This window comes from Vicia villosa, linkage group LG4, assembly GCF_029867415.1.
Source record: "Vicia villosa cultivar HV-30 ecotype Madison, WI linkage group LG4, Vvil1.0, whole genome shotgun sequence".
In the NCBI taxonomy this organism is placed as follows: Eukaryota; Viridiplantae; Streptophyta; class Magnoliopsida; order Fabales; family Fabaceae; genus Vicia; species Vicia villosa.
This window is the reverse complement of record NC_081183.1, coordinates 11195679-11216319: the sequence shown is the minus strand read 5'-3', so window position 1 is coordinate 11216319 and position 20641 is coordinate 11195679. Positions and strand designations below refer to the sequence as shown.

The following is a 20641-nucleotide window of genomic DNA, read 5'->3' as shown; positions in this document are numbered from 1 at the left end:
ATTTAGCTGACCCGTGAGCACAACCTCCATATTTTGGAGGACAACAACAACCACCACCAAATTACCACCAACAACAACAACAACCACCGCCACCAAATTACCAACAACAACAACAACCACCACCAAATTACCAACAACAACATTACCCACAACAACACCAACAACAACAACAACAAAGTTACCACCAACAACCAATGCAACCACAAACACCTTTTTACCAACAACATTCCCAACAACTCCACCAATTTTTTCCATCCCAAACTCAACCACAAAATCAAGAATTCCATGCAGGGAGCTCTTCTAGATCATATTTCCAGGAATTCCATGCGGGGGGCTCTCCAAGATCACCACCAATGACCCCCGACATGGGCATAGAAGAAGAATACCCGCAATACACCACATTCGACCAACACACATCACAGTACCCCAGCCAACAATTTGACTTCAACACACCGCCACAACCATTGTATTTTAACCAAACCGGATCCACCACCAACTTCCAAAACTTCCAGGCCGCACCCACTAGGAGAAATTTTAACCCGCCTAGACACAGCTTCGACAGCGCCGCGGGCACCCGCCTATCCTATGGAGGGAATTCTATAGGTCAAGATGTTGAAGACCCAGGTTTCATTCAGGGACCGTCGACTATGGCACAAGACGAACCAAATAGAGGGGGGCGTCGTCGCGGAAATAGGGGGGCATTACCAACTCGTGACCCGTCTACACGACCCATTCGGCAACCTCAATGTGGATCGTATCATGGTCCACGTGGCGCGCAATAAGATTTTTATTTGTATCGTGAATGTATTTTGTAATGTTTTTAATTATAATGTATTTGTATCGTTAATGTATTTTGAAATGTCTTTAATTTTAATGTATTTTTATCGTCAATGTATCGTTATTGTATTTTAATATATAATTATTTTAACGAATGTCCAACTTTCAAAATAATGAATCCACCACCAACTTCCAAAAATAATTTTAACAAGATAGATAAAAAAAACAATATAAAAAAATTATTGAAAAATTGTATTTATTAAAATGAATGTAGTTAAGAGAAATTATGTTAAAAAATTGTAGTTATTAATGAATGTATTTACTAAAAAAATGAATGTATTTACTAAAAAAAAATATTAAAAAATTGTAGTTATTAAAAAAAAATTTAAGAGAAATTATGTTAAAGAAAAAAATTACAAAAAAAAAAATGAAAAAAAAAGGGGGGGGGGGGTGTTGTCGCCAGGGGGGGTGGCGACAACACCTAAAAAATGCACATAGGCGCCATTGGGCCTGGCGAATACACCTCTAGCCCATTGTTGTCGCCACCCCCCCTGGCGACAACGTGTAATATTTTGCTGAAAAGTGACATTTTTGTAATTTTTTTGAAAACCTAGTTATTTTTGGAATTTTTTTTAAAAATATGGTTATTCAAAAAAAAAAAATTCCATAAATGATGGTTGCATCTCTAAAAGCCCTCACCCTCTTCCGTACTATAATAATTAAATAAGTGAAAAAAGAAAAAATTATACAACATGGGGAACTCCCCAAAATCCATGAGAAAACAAGAAAGAAATGGAGAGAGCAAAATTGAGAGAATCTATAAGAAATAAAATTTGGCGTCATGGAGGACGTCTTCTCTAATAAAATTTGGCGTCAATTCTACCACAAAGTGGAAAATCACGTCACAACAAAAAATTTACGACTTGCACATATACGCCGCAGGGGAGAGCGTAACAACTTATTTGGGACATGATTTCCACGTCAATGAATAGTGACATGGAAATCACGTCGCAAACTACTACACATACACCATTCACCTTTTCTGTTATAGTAGACAGGGGACAAAAAAGGTAGGTAAGACACAGAAAACGAAGACAGTTTATGATGTGACAAACATGACACAAGTTTACGACGTGGGAACCAAGCCACTCCTGAACAAATTTATTTTTAAATTTCTGATTTGCATTCAGAATGTTGCGATATGGTACACTTGTCACAAATTAGTGACATGTATATCACGTCACTAAAATTAAATATTTTTAAAAAAATCTAATTATTATTTTTTTAAAAAGGTTTTATTATTATTTTTTATTCAAAATTAATAAATATTAATAAAAAAATATTTATTTAAATATTATAATAATTAAAATATCCTACACAATTAAAATTAAAATATAATAATAAACAAATATTAATTAAAATTAAAATTAAAATTTTTTTTGAATCAATAAAAAATTGGATTAATTCAAAAACCCATTAATACAATGATGATCACTAAGGATCCAACCTAGCATAGCTCTATAACAAGAGTTTAGCTATGCACTTTCTATACTTACTACTATTCCAACCCCTATGTATAATGTTCTCTTTAATATTATTTACAATTGTATCTTTATCACTAATGTTTCCAAAGCAAATATCATTTCTAAGCTTCCAACAAGAGTAGATAGTTTCAGCAATAGCCATCCTCATTATCCCACTCCTCTTTCCTTTACCTCTGCAATACTCAGTGATCCAGTTGAGCTCAGTAGTCCATAGTTGAGGTTGCCTCTGCACATTCAGCCATTGCAACACTGCTTTCCAACCAACAACTGGTATAGAGCATTGGTTTGGTGAAGTATAAATTTTTAGTATGCTCTATGATTGCAGTTTAGTCTGATCTTCCACATCAGAAAAGAAATTTTATACTCTGTGTTGGTTGAGACAATTTTGTTTTGCTGTAGAAATTTTTTTGGTTGCAATGTCAAGTTTTTCAAGTGCAGTGAAAATTGACTTATAGAAATTTGATGGAAGAATTAATTTTGACTTGTGGAAAATTCAAGTCAATGATGTTATGATACAATTAGGATTACACAAGGCGTTGAAAGGAAACATTTCCAACCAAGAAAACAAGAAATAGATTTAAGAACTTCAAGTACAATTTACATGTTTTTTGGCTAAGAATACTCTTGCGAATGTTCTTGGTACGTCGTTAACCAAAGAGCTTTGGGAGAAACTTGAAGGACTATATCAAGGAAATGGTATATCAAATTAGTTGTTGGGGTAGTTCATAGCTTTCATGTAGATGAACTTACAAAAGTATCTGATTATCTGAGTGTTCTAAATGATATTGTTTCTAAATTCAAAACCATTGGAGTCAAGATTGATGACAAAGATAAAGATTTGAGACTCATATAGTCTCTTCCATCTTCCTATGAACATATTAAACCTGCCTTGATATATAGGAAGGAAACTCTGAGTTATGAAGAAATTGCTAGAAAAATTATTTCTTCAGTGTTGGTTGCTAGAGGAAGGCTCATGTGAAAAAAAACAATTGTGAAATATTAAAATTGTGAAAAGAATGGACATATAAAGTATAAGTCTCTTGATGGAGCAGCATCAGAGAATGACTCTTAGTCAAATGCTTGCAATATCTCTCTCGTTGTGAGAGATGATGATCTTATTTGAAAATTGAGAAGTGTTTCCTCATTACATTTCCGCTGTCATGGAAAAATACGAGTTATTGCTAGCGGATTGACACATGAGCATGGATGTAGAGTGTGTTGTGAGATTATATCCATGGTTGAAGAGCTTCTTATCAACATAGAAATTGCATTATAAAGTTTCAACCTAATTTTCAACATATGAAAATTCTTGAAGTGATTTAATTTCAAGTGAAATATACTCAACTTTTGGTAAGAGATCTTTCTTCATCTCCACTGTAATTAGAGCTGTCAATTTAAGGGGCCAATTAATTTGGGCCCCAGCCCCAATAATAAGAGGGCCTAAAAAAGTTTAACAATAATAAGCCCTCAAATGCATAGGGCCTAAAGTTAGAAGGCCCTAAAATTCAAAAGGGGGCCATAAGGCCCAAATAAAATTAAAAAAAACATAATTATGAAAAGTAAAAAAAAAATCTGTTAAAAATTTTCAAAATAAAACAACTTTTTAAAAAAGATTTAAAAAGAGTTTTTTCAAAAAATAAAAAAAATAAAGCTCATATTTTATAGATTATCATTAATCGCACTTACTAAACACTTGTTTATTATCAACTTATATATCTTATCAATAAAAAACTTCACTAATATAACAAATTACAATAAAATAATCATATTATGTGAAGTAATATCAGTTAGCCTTTTTAATGACAAATCAACTAGATAGAAAATGAATTCAAATAATACTGATTTTAACAAATATACTTCTCTTTAGTCTCTTTCATTAGTTTGGTTTTAAAATAAAAGTACTCTGTTTAATAAATAAACAATTATAATTCTTAAATTTTTAACTTATTGAACATTTAAGTATTTTTTAACAATTGAGTAATTATAATTCTTAAATTTTTAGATCTTAATCTAAGTATACGTGGGAAGTTGAAGCAAGATGTATTACTGATGTGGTTTCAAAGACATAAAAAGATATGGCTACCACTATAAATGTGATTTAAAAATCAAAGGATTATGTTTTAAAATAAAAGTCCTTTTTTTTAACAAATGAATAATTACAACTCTGAACAGAACACAAAATGGAATATTGGTGCAAATAGAATATTGTGCAAGTTTTGGAATAAAATAGGGCCCTCTCAATGAGGCCAAAAAAAAAAGCATTATGTAGAGGGCCTAAAATTTTAGGGCCTAAAGTAAATCTTCAACAATAGGTGCTTAATATATTAGGGCCTTAATGGGGCTAAATAAGTGGGGCTTTCAAATATAGGGCTTATTTGACAGCTCTAACTGTAATGCTTTTCCGGCCACCATGCTCCACTGTTTTTTTTTCTTATTCATATTCGGTTTTGATGGATATCGTGTTACTGTTTATGTATAAGCTTCAATTTTGCAAACAATGTGTTTGTTGAAATGCCACTATGAGTTTGGTTATGTTGATTCTGAACTGACCATATTTCTAATCATTTTACCTACTTGCTAGTAGGTATTAATTCTTGATAACTTCTTGTTTGGTTATGTTTATGTGTTTGTTTTTTTAGGCACACAATTTTGTTGAAAATCATTATCTCTCTAAAATTGGATTATGTTGCTGGGACTGTTTAATGTGTTTGTTTTGTCCTTGAATTGAAATCTTGAACTTTTTGTTTTGGAATTATTTCTTATTAAAATAAATTTACTGTTTATGTGATTTTGATGGATACAGTGTTACTGTTTATGTATAAGCTTCAATTTTGCCAACAATGTGTTTGTTCAAATGCCACTATGAGTTTGGTTTTGAACTAACCACGTTTCTAATAATTTTAACCTGTTTTGCTAGTAGGTATTATTTGGATGAATGCAAACCTATAGAGGTTAAGGGAAGTTGCTATGTACTTTACATGATATTTACTGTGTGATTGCACCACACGGATATCGGAACTGGTAAGGAATTTTCACACTTATCCAACTCTTTTTTCTCAAACTCTTTTTATACGAATTTACTCTTTCATATTCTGCACTCTCAAACTCTTCTCATCCATTCACCCTCAATTCACATGGCTATGCCTCTTCATCTTTTTGTTTGGATGAACTTGTCCACATCATTCACTGCTTCAAGACAAAGAGACGTCTCGTTTTGCCTGTTTTCTATGATGTGGAACCTACTCACCTGCGACATCAGAATGGGAGTTACGGTGAAGCACTGGCTAAGCACGAAGAGAGATTCCAAGGAAAGAAGGTCTTGAATTGTTGAGGTGGATGGCTTTCAAAAATAACAAAGTTCATTCAAGTTATGAGGACGTTTTAAACAGGGCTGTTGCTTATGCTTCTGGCTTTCCATTAGTTTTAGAAATAGTGGGTTCCAATTTGTTTGGAAAGTGCATAGAAGAATGGAAGTGTACATTAGATGGGTATGAAAAGATTCCCAATAAAGAGATCCAAAAGATACTTAAAGTAAGCTTTGATGCTTTGGAGGAAGAGGAACAAAGTGTGTTCCTAGATATTGCTTGTTGCTTTAAAGGTTGTAGTTTGACAGAGGTTGAAGAGATACTTCGTGCTCAGTATGGTGGCTCCATGACACATAGAATTCAAGTGTTGGCCGAAAAATCTCTCATTAAGATTGGTCATTTCGAGCAGAGTTGTATTTGTATTCTGACATTACATGACTTGATAGCGGACATGGGTAAAGAAATTGTCCGACAAAAATCACCCAAAAAACCTGAAAAACGCAGTAGGTTGTGGTTCCGAGAAGATATAATTCAAGTGTTAGAAAATAATACGGTTAGTAAGGCTAATATCTATGAATTGATTATTTTCTTTTCTTAACCTTGATTTTGCTCTTTAGGACTTATATGTGCTCATACTAGTTTTTTTCTTTCTTATACTTTAAACTATGTGTAAAATTATCTTTATCTGTGTGGTGAAGTCTTGTCTCTTTTGCGCTCGATGTTTGTATTTTTGTTTAAAGGAAAATAGTGATATTGAAATCATATCTCTGGATTACGGCTCATCTGAAGCAGCAATAGATTGGAACAGAATGGCTTTCGGGAAGATGAAAAGGCTCACAACACTTATTATTAAAAGTGGTAATTTTTTCAAAGGCTCTATAGATTTTCCACGTAATTTGAGAGTATTAAAATGGCAAAAATATCACTCACAGTGTATTCCATACTGTTTTCTCAACAAGGTAAGTGAAATAAACTTATTTTTCAATCATGTATAATTTAGAAATTCACTATGAGATTATTCATTTAATTTTATCTTAAGTTATTCTAGGACTCTAAAGGATCCATAATCCTTCACAATTTACCTTGCTACAACTCCTTGTTTCTTACTCCTTCATGTCACAAGATTACCCAAACATAGGTACAATATGTCAATATCTAGAGGTTAATCTTCTATATGTGATTGAACTTGCCCAATCAACATCGGTGAAGATAGACACATTTCTTTCACTATTCTTCTTTAAAAATAAGCCTTTTTTAGGATTTCCCTGAAAATATCTCAGTATCGTATAAACTGCCTCAAGATGTTCCTCGAAAGGAGAATGCATAAACTGACTTACTACACTAAGTGAGAAAGCAATACCATGCCGGGTGTGTGACAAATAAATCAGTTTTTCAACAAGTCTCTGATATCTTCCAGTATCAACAAGAACATTACCTTCTCCCTAAAGTTTAGCATTAGGATCCATAGGGGTATCGGCAGGACGACATCCACTCATTCTTGTTTCTTTCAATAAGTCTATAATGTATTTCTGCTGTGAAACCTCGATATCATTCTTTGACCAAGCAACCTCTATACCAAGAAAATATCTCATGACTCCCAAGTCCTTGATTTCAAAGTCTACTGTCAATTTCTCTTTTACTCTTGCCATCTCCACTATACCGTCTCGAGTAAGGACAATATCATCGACAGAAGCAATCAGGGCAACAACTTTTCCATCGTGGGAGAACTTTGTGAACAAGGTGTGGTCAGTTCGTTCTACTTACTAGTAGGTATTAATTCTTGATAATTTCTTGTTTGGTTATGTTTATGTGTTTGTTTTTTCAGACACAAAATTTTGTTGAAAATCTTAAACCTCATTATCTCTCTCTAAAATTGGATTCTGTTTTGGCATCCTTTATGTTGCTGGGACTGTTTAATGTGTCTGTTTTGTCCTTGAATTGAAATCTAAAACTTTTTTGTTTTGGAACTATTTGTTATTCAAATAAATATATTATTTTGTTGTTCGATCTCAATCAAACCTTCAAACCTTAAACCCGTGAGTATATCGATAAATATTCTGTTCGATTTTAATTACCTTAATTTTAATCATCGCAAACATATTTTTATTTTACTTTTGGTTCTCGTTCTTTTCTTTTATTGTATGTCTTGTTTGTCAGGATTAAATTAAAAATGAAAGCTGAGATTGTGATGTGAGAGTAGACATTGAAATATTAAAGTTATGCTTGGATAATAATAAAAAATGAAAGCTGAGATTGTGATGTGAGAGTAGACTTTAAAGAAGGTCCACATGCTATTCTTCACTTCAGTAACATCTCTTTCAGCAAGGTCCACACGGCTGTAGCTTGTTGTAAGGAAGTTTCACATCATTTTCTGCTACAGTTACACTTCTTATATTCTTACAAAGAGACAAATTCGTCATAAGAAAGAAACTCACCTTAATTCTCAATTCTTATGGCTATGCAATCACCTTCCTCTTCATTTTCCTATGGATTCACTTACCAGGTATTCCTCAGTTTCAGGGGCACTGACACTCGCTATGGTTTTACTGGAAATCTCTATAAGGCTCTTACCGACAAAGGAATCAACACCTTCATTGATGACAATGATCTTCAAAGAGGAGATGAAATCACACCATCACTCATAAAGGCTATTGAAGAGTCTAGGATTTTCATTCCTGTGTTTTCTGTCAACTATGCCTCTTCTTCGTTTTGTTTGGATGAACTTGTTCACATCATTCACTGCTTCAAGTCAAAAGGTCGTCTAGTTTTGCCTGTTTTCCATGGGGTGGAACCTACTCAGGTGCGCCATTGGAGTGGAAGTTATGGTGAAGCTTTGTCTAAGCATGAATATAGGTTCCAAAACAACAAACAAAACATGGAGCGGTTGCACCAATGGAAGATAGCTCTTAACCAAGCTGCTAACTTCTCCGGCTACCACTTTAGTCCCGGGTATGTACCCCTCTTCACTTCAAACTTGTTTTCTCTTCTTATATTATATTATTATCATTAGATTTGATGTGATTATGATACTGATGATGCATTTACAAATTTATTTTATTGGGAATGAATAGATCATATGAATACAAGTTTATCGGGGAAATAGTCAAATACATCTCTAACAAGATCAATCGCGTTCCTTTACACGTTGCCAATTACCCTGTTGGATTACAGTCCCGAGTACAACATGTGAAATCGCTTCTTGATAAGGGATCTGATGAAGGGGTCTACATGGTAGGACTCTATGGTACCGGAGGATTGGGCAAATCCACACTTGCAAAAGCAATATATAATTTTATTGCTGATCAATTTGATGGTTTGTGTTTCCTTCATAATGTGAGAGAGAATTCAACTAAAAATAAGTTGAAACATCTCCAGGAGGAGCTCCTTTTAAAAACAATTGGCTTGGAAGTTAGGTTAGGTGATACTAGTGAGGGAGTTCCAATCATAAAGGAAAGGTTGTGTAGAAAGAAGATTCTTTTGATTCTCGATGATGTTGATAATATCAAGCAACTGCATGTTTTGGCTGGAGGACTTGATTGGTTTGGTCGTGGAACTCGAGTCATTATTACCACTCGAGATAAACACATTTTAACTAGTCACGAGATAGAAAGCGTGTACGCAATGGAAGGGCTATATGGGATAGAAGCTCTTGAGTTGTTGAGGTGGATGGCTTTTAAAAATAACCAAGTTCCTTCAAGTTATGAAGAAATTTTAAACCGTGCAGTTACATATGCTTCGGGACATCCATTAGCTATAGAAATAATCGGCTCCAATTTATTTGGAAAGAGCATAGAAGAATGGAAGAATACATTAGAGGGATACGAAAAAATTCCCAATAAAGAGATCCAGAAGATACTTCGAATAAGCTACGATGCTTTGGAGGAAGAGGAACAAAGTGTTTTTCTAGACATTGCTTGTTGTTTCAAAGGGAGTATATGGGTGGAGGTCGAAAATATACTTCATGCGCATTATGGTCACTGTATAAAACATCATGTCGGAGTGTTGGCTGAAAAATCTCTCATAAAGATTAATTCTCATTGGGGACCTTATGTTGATGTGACATTACATGATTTGATAGAGGACATGGGTAAAGAAGTTGTCCGACAAGAATCACCTAAAGAACTTGGAGAACGTAGTAGGTTGTGGTATTACGATGATATAATCCTCGTTTTAAAAGAAAACACGGTGAGTAAGATTGATATCTATGCACAATTTGTTTTTTTAGCTTTAACCATGACATTGTTCTTTTGGAGTTATATATAAACATCTCATACTATTTTCTCTATATTTGGGTTGTGGCTTATTGAATTTATTCGTTTTTTTTTTTATGATAAAAGGGAACTAGCAAAATTGAAATGATATATCTCGATTTCCCTTCAACGGAAGCAGTAATAGACTGGAATGGAAAAGCCTTCAAGAAGATGAAAAATCTCAGAACACTTATCATAAAAAATGGTCATTTTTCCAAAGGTTCTTGGTATCTTCCAAGTGGTTTGAGAGTATTAGAATGGCCAAGATATCCTTTAGGATGTATACCTTTTAGCATCTCAAACAAGGTAAGTTAAATACATTTATTTTTTATCATGCATATTTATAAATTTATAAGAGATTATTCATTTGATTATCATTTGTTTCGTTTTTTTTTGTTTATGCAGACATTTGAGAAGATGAAAATTTTAAAACTTGACAATTGCGAATACTTAACAAATATATCTGACGTCTCGTGTCTCCCAAATTTAGAAATTTTTTCATTCAAAAAGTGCGAGAATTTAATTTCAATAGATGAGTCTATTGGCTTCCTCGATAAGCTTCAAATCTTGAATGCTGAGGGTTGTGACAAGTTATCGAGTTTTCCACCTTTAAAGTTGAACTCTCTTCGAGAGCTAGAACTTTCATTTTGTAAAATTCTCAAGAAATTTCCTGAAATATTGGACAAGATGAATAATATTAACAATATAACTTTGATAGACACTGGCATAAAAGAATTTCCATCTTCATTTCAAAATCTTACCGAACTTCATAACTTATCGATACGTGGACATGGAAAACTTATATTTCGAGGTAGCATTCCCATGATGTCAAATTTGTCCCAAGTTGATTTTGATGGTTATAGTCAGTTTGTCACAAAACCAAATGATGAACTGAGTTCCTTGTTGTCTTCCAATGTGAAAGAGATTATAATTCGAACAAGCAAACATAAATTTCTAGCAGTGACTCTTACCTTGTTTTCTAATGTGGAAACCTTAGACATATCCGGCAGCGATATCAAAATTCTTCCTGAATGCATAAAAAACTGTTGCTTTCTAAAGAGCATTTATTTGGATTATTGCCAATATCTTGAAGAAATAAGAGGGATTCCGCCAAATCTTAAATCATTGTCTGCATTGGGGTGCGAATCATTGACTTCATCGAGTAAAAGCATGCTAGTGAATCAGGTATTGTTGTTTTTTTGTTTCTTATATAACCCTTTGATTTATTATTTCACGATTCATCATGGTGTAATTTATCTTATGCTAAAAAACATATAGAAACTGCATGAAGCTGGAGGCACTGAGTTTCGTTTTCCATCGTCACGAAGTGAGTTGATTCCAGAGTGGTTTGAGCATCAAAGAAGAGAACAGTCTATTTCTTTTTCGTTCCGTAACAACTTCCCTTCCTTGGTTTTCTACTTGTCTATTATAAGATTGTATGAATGTAAGATTGTAGATTCAGGATTAAGAGTCTATTTGCTCATCAATGACTATGCCTATACTCTTGATCATCTTGAGTTTGGTAATCCTTTTGATATTCCAGGGAAATATACATATATATTTTCTTCTGATTGGAAAAACTGGTTAGAACTAGGGGACTATACACCAAAGGGACACCCAGAACTCAAATCTATGTTGGATGATGCACTTTTGAAAAATGAATGGATTCATGCTGAGGTTAAGATTATGATTTATTTGAATCCTGATTTGGATTCTGATTTGAATGATGAGGATATTGTTGTTGAAAGTGGAATCCATGTACTCAAAAACTTAACTAGCATGGATGATATTCAATTCAGTATTTCTTCCTTATCCAAAAAGAGAAAATTATATGAGTTTCTGAATGAATCAACATCAGAATGAATATGGTTGTTGTAGAAAGTGGAATCCAGGTACTCAAACATTTAACTAGCAGGTGAGATTGCATTCCCTATTGTTTCAACTTGAAGGCATACTTATTTTAACATTCTATCTTTTGATATTTGTTTTACTTACTTGCTCTGATTGTTTTGTTGACACAGAATTTCCCAACTCCTGTACCAGCTTTCAAGAAATGAAGGAAATGTAGATATTAGCAGCCAGGCTTTGTGGCATAGTTGTAAGAACTAATTTGGTTTAAATTAAAATTGATGATAAAAAAGAATATGAGAGTAATTTTGTCGCTGTGATGTTTAATTAAGTGTGTCAATTGGATTCATTAAGATAAAATTCATCCAATACATCCACTAAAAAATCCATCCACCATATAAAAAGTAAGGTTAGACTCAATTCATCCATTTATATATACATGGATGGATCAAATCTATCCAACATATTTTAATGATCCAATGAATTATTTTTATCATATGCTTTAAATCCATTAGATCTATTTTTGAAAAAACAAAAAATATTTTTGAAATTATAAAAGTCAAATAAATATAATATAAATGATATTTTTATTTTGAAAACCTGCCAAGGTTTGATGCTACTAAGCTTGTGTACATCTGATAAGGGGCTGAATGAATATGGGCTTGTTTGTTATAACACAAAATATGTAATATTTAAAAAAATTGTAACAAAGGGAAGTATCTATGATCAATGTAGTTCAAAACGTGTCTTTTGATGTGTGAATGAGGATTAGATGCGAGTACGAGTTATAATATTATAAATAAATACTATTACGAGTTACTGCTATGCATAATTCTACTCTAACAAACTTAAAGCAATTTGCAGGGTTTGCTTGTATTTGGGTTCTGTGGAAAGGGCGTAACGATAAGACTTAGAAACATAAGCAGATCGTCAGATGTTTGGCTTGAAGAAATACAAGTTTTGGCTTGGAAATGGATTTGGTTTATATGCTTCCGGTGGGTTTGGATGTTCTCGGGTGTGTTTGCTGGATCCTGTTATTTTTCAGTTTCTTTTGCTGACTGGTTATGCGAGGAAGTTCTGTCTGGCAGATTTTCAGGCTTGAAGGGTGGGTTATAGGGTTTGTCAGGACTCAGGTGGTTGCTGCATCAGGGGCTCTCGGCATTTGTGTGTGTCAGTCGCAATTTTCGGTATTATGTTCTTGTGGTTTTGCACCAGTTGGTTATGTAGCTTGGCAGTGGGGTAATTGTTATGATTCATTATTCCTGAATTTTTATATTCTCTTAGAACAAGTAAGGTCTACCAAACCATAGGATTTATTTAAAGGTTGGAATAAATACCTTGTTGGCTGGCTCGGACCTGGAAGCAGAGTCATAGTTACAACTCGAGACAATAATTTGTTATCATGTCATGGGATTGAAAGAATATATGAACTAGATGCCTTAAATGAGGAAGAATCTCTTGAGTTGTTTAAGTGGATGGCTTTTAAAAGTGACAAAATTGATCCATGTTATGATTATATTTTAAACCGCGTAGTTAGATATGCTTCTGGCCTTCCATTAGCTTTAGAAGTAGTTGGTTCCAGTTTGTTTGGAAAACATATAGAAGAATGGGAATCTACATTGGATAAGTATGAAAGGAATCCTCATGAAGATATCCAAAATAAACTTAAAGTAAACTTTGATGCTTTGGACGAAGAACAACAAAGTGTCTTTTTGGATATTGCTTGTTGCTTCAAATGGTGTAGATTGGCAGAAGTCGAAGAGATACTTAATAGTCATTACGGTCATTGCATAAAAGTCCACGTTCGAGTGTTGGTTGATAAATCTCTCATACAGATTAGTCGGCACCATTTGAACTATATGGTAATAACTGATGTAACTGAAAGTGGAGAGGGTATATTAGTTGGTTGTTACACCTTCCGCAGAAAAAGCAGCTAGTGGGAGTTTCAGAAACACAAATGTTGCAGCAAAAACGTATAGCTCTATTGTTATCCATGTGGAACTCGATCGGTTCTTACTAAAACCAGGGCTAGAGTCCTTGATCCAGGTGCATGCTATATATTGTTCTCTCATATATTGCCAAAATTCAATAGGCTTTTCGCATTATTTCTAACTTTTTGTTTTTCCTTTATTGTAGGATCAAGGATGAATAACTCTGGTGCACACATGAACACGGTCTAATTATGAATCAAAATATGAAATATGTTTACTATTTTATTTCTATTCTAAGTTATTATGATTTGATTTAGTTATGTAAATCTTCATAAGGATGGATTTACTTATGAAAGAACTTGATGTTAACCATCATATGCACCTTGTTTGGATATGGCAATCTTTAGTTTACCATTATTATGTTAAATGAAGGTACAAGAAACTTTAATTTCCCTTAATTCTTCATATGATCTTCATTAGTCATTCATGCATCATGTCCATCATATGTATCAGTGCTAATCTATAAAATCGAATTCAATCGGACTTACGAATTTTTCAGTTCCATTTCAAAGTCAAATAATCTCTCAAATCAAATCACCAATAATAGCTCTAAAGTTACCAAACATCAAAAAGAGGAGACTAAAATTGTAATAATCGTCGGTACCATTTTTGTTTTGATGATTTGTCAATTTTCATGTATAAGCATTATTTGATTTGTCATGTAATTGTACCTTGTTAATTTTATGAATGTGCATTACTGTTGTAATTCATTTGGAATCTTTTGCATTTATTTGCTTCGGTTATAATTAGCAGGGAATTTCTTATGCCTCCCCATGTCACTGAAAAGAACTCTATAAAAACCCAATTTTGCCCCTGCGTTCCTGGAAGTGTATTTCACGGACGCTTCTTTTTTCTGTTAAACTTCAGTTAATCCCGGAGATGCATTTACGGGAGGGAACCGAAAATGTATTTTCAAAATTTATGCAGACAGTAGCAGAAAATAATTTTCATTGTCGATAAAGTCTCTAACCAAAATATTATCCAAATACAATCAAAAATCGATACAAAATTTTATCCAAACCATATACAATACAAGATATACAAATGTAAAGACTATTGCGTATGGCCGACTCTGAGTCGGTCTGTGACCCTTTCGGCGTTCCTCTGCTGCCTCCTGTACTGCTGAGCCTCCGCCATGATGGAATCTAGAACACCTTTAACCTCAGAGCCATCAAGAAACATTCCTCCATCAATACCTGGGTGACCAATCTTTAGCGGATCATGTTTCTGCGTATACATGGTTTAACAAAATTGATTCAACCAAACAAAACTTGATAATAAAATTAACATCACAGCGACAAAGTTACTCTCATATTCTTTTTGATCCTCAATTTTAATTTAAACCAAATTAGTTCTTACAACTATGCCACAAAGCCTGGCTGCGATTTCCTTCATTTCTTGAAAGCTGGTACAGGAGTTGGGAAATTCTGTGTCAAGAAAACAATCAGAGCAAGTAAGTAAAACAAATATCAAAAGATAGAATGTTAAAATAAGTATGCCTTCAAGTTGATACAATAGGGAATGCAATCTCACCTACTAGTTAAATGATTGGGTAGACGGAGTCCACTTTCTACAACAACCATATTCATTCTGATGTTGATTCATTCAGAAACTCATATAGTTTTCTCTTTTTGGATAAGGAAGATTTAGTGAATTGAATATCTTCCATGCTAGTTAATTCTTTCAGTACATGGATTCCACTTTCAACATTAATATCCTCATCATTCAAATCAGTCCCAATCTTAACTTCAGCATGAATCCATTCATTTTTCAAAAGTGCATCTTCCAACATAGATTTGAATTCTGGGTGTCTGTTAGGTGTATATGCCGCTAGTTCTAACCAGTTTTTCCAATCAGAAGAAAATATATATGTATATTCCCCTAGAACATCAAAAGGCATAGGAAACTCAAGAACATCAAGAGTATATGCATAGTCATTGATGAGAAAATAGACTCTTAATCCCCATTCTGGCTCAAAGAACCATTCAGGAATTCTTATAATAGAAAAGTAGAAAACCAAGGAAGGGAAGTTGTTACGGAACGAAAAAGAAATAGACTGTTCTCTACTTTGATGCTCAAACCACTCCGGAATCAACTCGCTTTGGGATGATGGGAAACGAAACTCAGTGCCTCCAGCTTCATGTAGTTCCTATATGTTTTTTACAATAGCATAAATTACACCGTGATGAATCATGAAATAATAAATCAATGGGTTATATAAGAAAAAAAAAAACAACAATACCTGATTCACTAGCATGCTTTTACTCGATGAAGTCAATAATTCGCCCCCCAATGAGAATCTTTTAAGATTTGGCGGAATCCCTCTTATTTCTTCAAGATAAAGGCAATTATCCAAATAAATGTTCTTTAGAAAGCAACAGTTTTTTATGCATTCAGGAAGAATCTTGATATCGCTTTCGGATATGTTTAAGGTTTCCACATTAGAAAACAAGGTGAGAGCCACTGCTAGAAATTTATGTTTGCTTGTTCTAATTAAAAGTTCTATCACATTGGAAGACAACAAGGAACTCAGTTCATCATTCGGTTTTGTGACTAACTGACTATAATCCTCAATTTCAACTTGGGACAAATTTGACATCATGAGAATGCTACTTGGAAATATAAGTTTTCCATGTCCATGTATCAATAAGTTATGAAGTTCGGTAAGATTTTGAAATGAAGATGGAAATTCTTTTATGCCAGTGTTCATCAAAGTTATATCATTAATATTATTCATCTTGTCCAATATTTCAGGAAATTTCTTGAGACTGGTACAAAATGAAAGTTCTAGCTTTAGAAGAGAGTTCAACTTTAAAGGAGGAAAACTCGATAACTTGTCACAACCCTCAGCATTCAAGATTTGGAGCTTATTGAGGAACCCTATAGACTCATCAATTGAAAGTAAATTCTCACATTTTCTGAATGAAAAATTTTCTAAATTTGGGAGACACGAGACGTCAGATATATTTGTTAAGTATTTACAATTGTCAAATTTTAAAATTTTCATCTGCTCAAATGTCTGCATAAACAAAAAACAAAACAAATAATAATCAAATGAATAATCTCTTGTGAATTTATAAATATGCATGGTAAAAAAATAAATGTATTTAACTTACCTTGTTCAAAATGCTAAAGGGTATATATCCCAAAGGATATCTTTTCCATTCTAATACTCTCAGACCACTTGGAAGATGTTGGGCGCCTTTGGAAAAATGACCATTTTTTATGATAAGTGTTTTGAGATTTTTCATCTTCTTGAAGGCTTTTCCATTCCAGTCTATTATTGCTTCCGTTGAAGGGAAATCGAGATATATCATTTCAATTTTGCTAGTTCCCTTTTAACAAAATAAAAATAAAAAGAAGAATAAAGTCAATGAGCCACAACACATATAGAGAAATTTATATGCAATAAAAAAACTAGTATGAGATGGTTATATATAACTCTAAAAAGAACAATATTCATAAATATCAATCTTACTCACAATGTTTTCTTTTAAGACATGAATTATATCCTCGTAATACCACAACCTACTACGTTCTCCAAGTTCTTTAGGTGATTCTTGTCGGACGACTTCTTTACCCATGTCCTCTATCAAATCATGTAATCGCACATCAACATAAGGTCCCCAATATATATGAGAATTAATCTTTATGAGAGATTTTTCAGCCAACACTCCAACATGATGTTTTATACAATGACCATAATGCGCATGAAGTATATTTTCGACCTCCACCCATCTACTCCCTTTGAAACAACAAGCAATGTCTAGAAAAACACTTTGTTCCTCTTCCTCCAAAGCATCGTAGCTTATTCGAAGTATCTTTTGGATCTCTTTATTGGGAATCTTTTCATACCCCTCTAACGTATTCTTCCATTCTTCTATGCTCTTTCGAAATAAATTGGAGCCGATTATTTCTATAGCCAACGGAAGCCCAGAAGCATATGTAACTGCGCGGTTTAAAATTTCTTTATAACTTGAAGGAACTTGGTTATTCTTAAAAGCCATCCACCTCAACAATTCAAGAGCTTCTATTCCATATAGCCCTTCCATCTCGTACATGCTTTCTATCTCGTGATTAGTTAATAAGTGCTTATCTCGAGTGGTAACAATGACTCGAGTTCCACGACCAAACCAATCAAGTCCTCCAGCCAGAACTAGCAGTTGCTTGATATTGTCAACATCATCGAGAATCAAAAGAATCTTCTTTCTACACAGCCTTTCCTTTATGATTGGAACTCCCTCACTAGTATCACCTAACTTAACTTCCAAGCCAATTGTTTTTAAAAGGAGCTCCTCCTGGAGATGTTTCAACTTATTTTTATTTGAGTTCTCTCTCACATTATGAAGGAAACACAAACCTTCAAATTGATCAGCAATAAAGTTATATATTGCTTTTGCAAGTGTGGATTTGCCCAAGCCTCCGGTACCATAGAGTCCTACCATATAGACCCCTTCATCAGATCCCTTATCAAGTAGCAATTTCACATGTTTTACTCGGGACTGTAATCCAACAGGGTAATCGGCAACGTGTAAAGGAACACGATTGATCTTGGTGGAGATGTATTCGACTATTTCCGCGATAAACTTGTAATCATATTCATATCTATTCATGCCCAATAAAATAAATTTGTCAATGCACCAGTATCATAATAACATCAAATCTAATGATAATAATATAAGACGAGAAAACAAGTTTGAAGTGAAGAGGGGTACCCCGGACTAAAGTGGTACCCCGGACTTTAAAGTAGTTTTTTTAATTTAATTTTGTTTTAAGAGTTAAGATTTATAAAGAAATTTATACGACTTAGTTTTATTTAAAAATAATTTTAATACTAGTAAGATGAGTAAACAATTTATGTTTATGATTATCTTAAAATTAATTTTATTTTTCAAAAATTTATTTTGGAATTATGGTTTTAGTCTTGAAAAATATTTATAGTTTTAGATAATTTTAATTTCAAATAAAAATATTAAATAATTTAAATTATATTTTATATTTATATGCTAATTATATTAAGTATGTTTATAAAAATTATTTTAATAATGATTAATTCATCAAGTAGAATTACTTTAAGTAAGAATCTCTTCTTATGGAAAGTTTAAATATTGAGTGTAATAGATAAAATTCAGTGAGGTGATCTTCATATGAAATTATTAAATCTTATACGTTAATTAAATCCAACGATTGATATTAATAGTTCTCGTTTCTCACATAAATATTAGTTCTCACCGGATACGCTCCCTATATATATATATATATATATATATATATATATATATATATATATATATATATATATATATATATATATATATAATATTTAAATAATATTATTCATGAATATCCATTTAATATTCGTGGGTATCTCAAAATTCACGGATACCCGTTTGACGGATAACTCCGAGCATACACTCGATACATATTGGATTATGATTCTCTTCAGATTTTATTCAAAATTTATTTCGGTTTTAATTCTTCCATAAATATGTCAAGATTGTGTTTAGAAAAATAATTATAAATGAAATCAGTTTTGAAAAAGATTGATTTAATAATAATTCATAATGGTTGAATGAGATTTAATTAAACGTTTTGGATTTAATTTAAATGAAAAAGATTTAGTTGAATTGAATTTGTATTAGAGAGAAGATTTAATAGAATATGATTTAAAGGAAGATTTGATTCCGTTTTATTTAATCCAACATTGTGCTAAAAATGGATATGTAAAGAAATTGATTGAAGATGCAATGGAACAAATATTCTATGAAGATATCTAATTGAATTTCTTACTTAATTTGCATTTGCACTTAATGAGAAGATCTCCAATCACTATTAAAAATGATTACATAAGGAGTTTTAACTTTAGAAGAAATTGTATTTTGAACTCTTTAATTAAGAGATGAGAATTCGTTTTTATATCAAGAAAAGACAATATTTGGTTTTGTGTTAATGAAGAATCTGAATCAGACGTGTGATATTTCGCGGAAAGTAAAATGTTGAGCATAATGTTCTAAACATTATGTCTCAACATGTCTCTGACTATTTGCTTGGAGCGCAATACAAATTGAAGTATATCTCTTTCTTTCCAGATTTGTTTCATTTTTTATTATATTAGATATATAAGTGTGTTAGCATGTGTTTGAATATGAAAAAGATTTTTAGTCTTGTATTTGTTGAAAAAGATTTGTCCTTTGTGAAAACTCATAACTTTAGAGAAAATATCTACTCTATATGAAAGGTTATTTTTAGTCTTGTATTTGTTGTGAAACTCTATTCGCTACTGTCATTTCTATATTAAGGAATAAAGTTTATTTTAAGTTATAAATTTGTTTAATCACTCTTATACTTTTGTAATTGTCCAAACACTTGAGAGAGTGTTTGAGTGAAAGTGAGAGATGTCTCAGATTCATGGAGAGTCCTGATTGAATCTTTGCGGGGGTAGTATTATGAAAATAACATTAGACGAAGTCAGTTCAAATAAGACCAATTGTACTTCTAAGTATTAAGAATTGAATTCTTTCTATAGGGAATCTTTAATAAAAATTCGTGGGTAGTATTAGGAAAAGAGATATTTAACAATGAGGATTCAACTAAGATCAATTTGTACTTTTAACTATTAAGAGTGAATTTCCTTTTATTAGGTTGACACACTCAAGATGTAGGTAATTTTGCACTGAACTGGGTGACCAAATCCTATATTATTTATATTTTTCTTTTATTCTAACTGCTACGTAATTATCTTGTCATACACATTATGTCAAACGTTGTGTCTCACATCTTTCTATTCGACAAACATAATTTTAGTAAAGATAATTTAACTTCGGCTTTAAGTAAAATGATCGTACAAATCTTGTGTGATCATCAAATATAACTATGAAGTACTTACGGTTATCCACAGATGAAATATATAAGGGACCTAAATATCA

The 20641-nt window shown here is 32.7% G+C and overlaps 3 protein-coding genes and 1 pseudogene across 3 annotated transcripts in view; 2 read left to right on the top strand and 2 right to left on the bottom strand.

Moving 5' to 3' along the window:
• Positions 1-1761: 1761 nt before the first annotated feature.
• On the top strand, positions 1762-8278 carry LOC131596774 (disease resistance protein RPP2B-like). Its single transcript, XM_058869514.1, has 6 exons — positions 1762-1847; positions 1968-1981; positions 5611-6179; positions 6367-7396; positions 7784-7974; positions 8141-8278. Exons 1-4 carry the CDS (start codon positions 1762-1764, stop codon positions 6619-6621), a joined length of 924 nt encoding a protein of 307 aa, XP_058725497.1. The 3' UTR covers positions 6622-7396; positions 7784-7974; positions 8141-8278.
• On the top strand, positions 7983-14685 carry LOC131594478 (disease resistance protein RPV1-like). The gene is made up of 8 exons (XM_058866625.1): positions 7983-8575; positions 8698-9811; positions 9964-10182; positions 10282-11061; positions 11155-11791; positions 11898-11974; positions 12589-13770; positions 13861-14685. Exons 1-5 carry the CDS (start codon positions 8079-8081, stop codon positions 11737-11739), a joined length of 3195 nt encoding a protein of 1064 aa, XP_058722608.1. The 5' UTR covers positions 7983-8078; the 3' UTR covers positions 11740-11791; positions 11898-11974; positions 12589-13770; positions 13861-14685.
• Positions 14686-14797: 112 nt separating this feature from the next.
• The window catches only part of LOC131594476 (TMV resistance protein N-like), a 47453-nt gene continuing 41609 nt past the window's right edge, over positions 14798-20641 (bottom strand). The window contains exons 5-6 of the transcript XR_009281405.1: positions 15075-15142; positions 14798-14942 (exon numbers count right to left, since the gene is read on the bottom strand). The gene's annotated coding sequence lies outside the window, so the exon portion shown is untranslated. The remainder of the gene's footprint in view (positions 14943-15074; positions 15143-20641) is intronic.
• LOC131596773 (disease resistance protein Roq1-like) lies at positions 15151-18328 on the bottom strand (annotated as a pseudogene).

Bases quoted from the DNA above. Each gene is read 5' to 3' on its own strand.
- LOC131596774 (XM_058869514.1), top strand. From the start codon at position 1,762: ATGAATAGTGACATGGAAATCACGTCGCAAACTACTACACATACACCA. The intron at 6,180-6,366 runs GTTAGTAAGGCT...TTTTGTTTAAAG, and splicing joins AAGTGTTAGAAAATAATACG to GAAAATAGTGATATTGAAAT.
- LOC131594478 (XM_058866625.1), top strand. From the start codon at position 8,079: ATGGCTATGCAATCACCTTCCTCTTCATTTTCCTATGGATTCACTTAC. The intron at 9,812-9,963 runs GTGAGTAAGATT...TTATGATAAAAG, and splicing joins TCGTTTTAAAAGAAAACACG to GGAACTAGCAAAATTGAAAT. The intron at 10,183-10,281 runs GTAAGTTAAATA...TTGTTTATGCAG, and splicing joins CTTTTAGCATCTCAAACAAG to ACATTTGAGAAGATGAAAAT.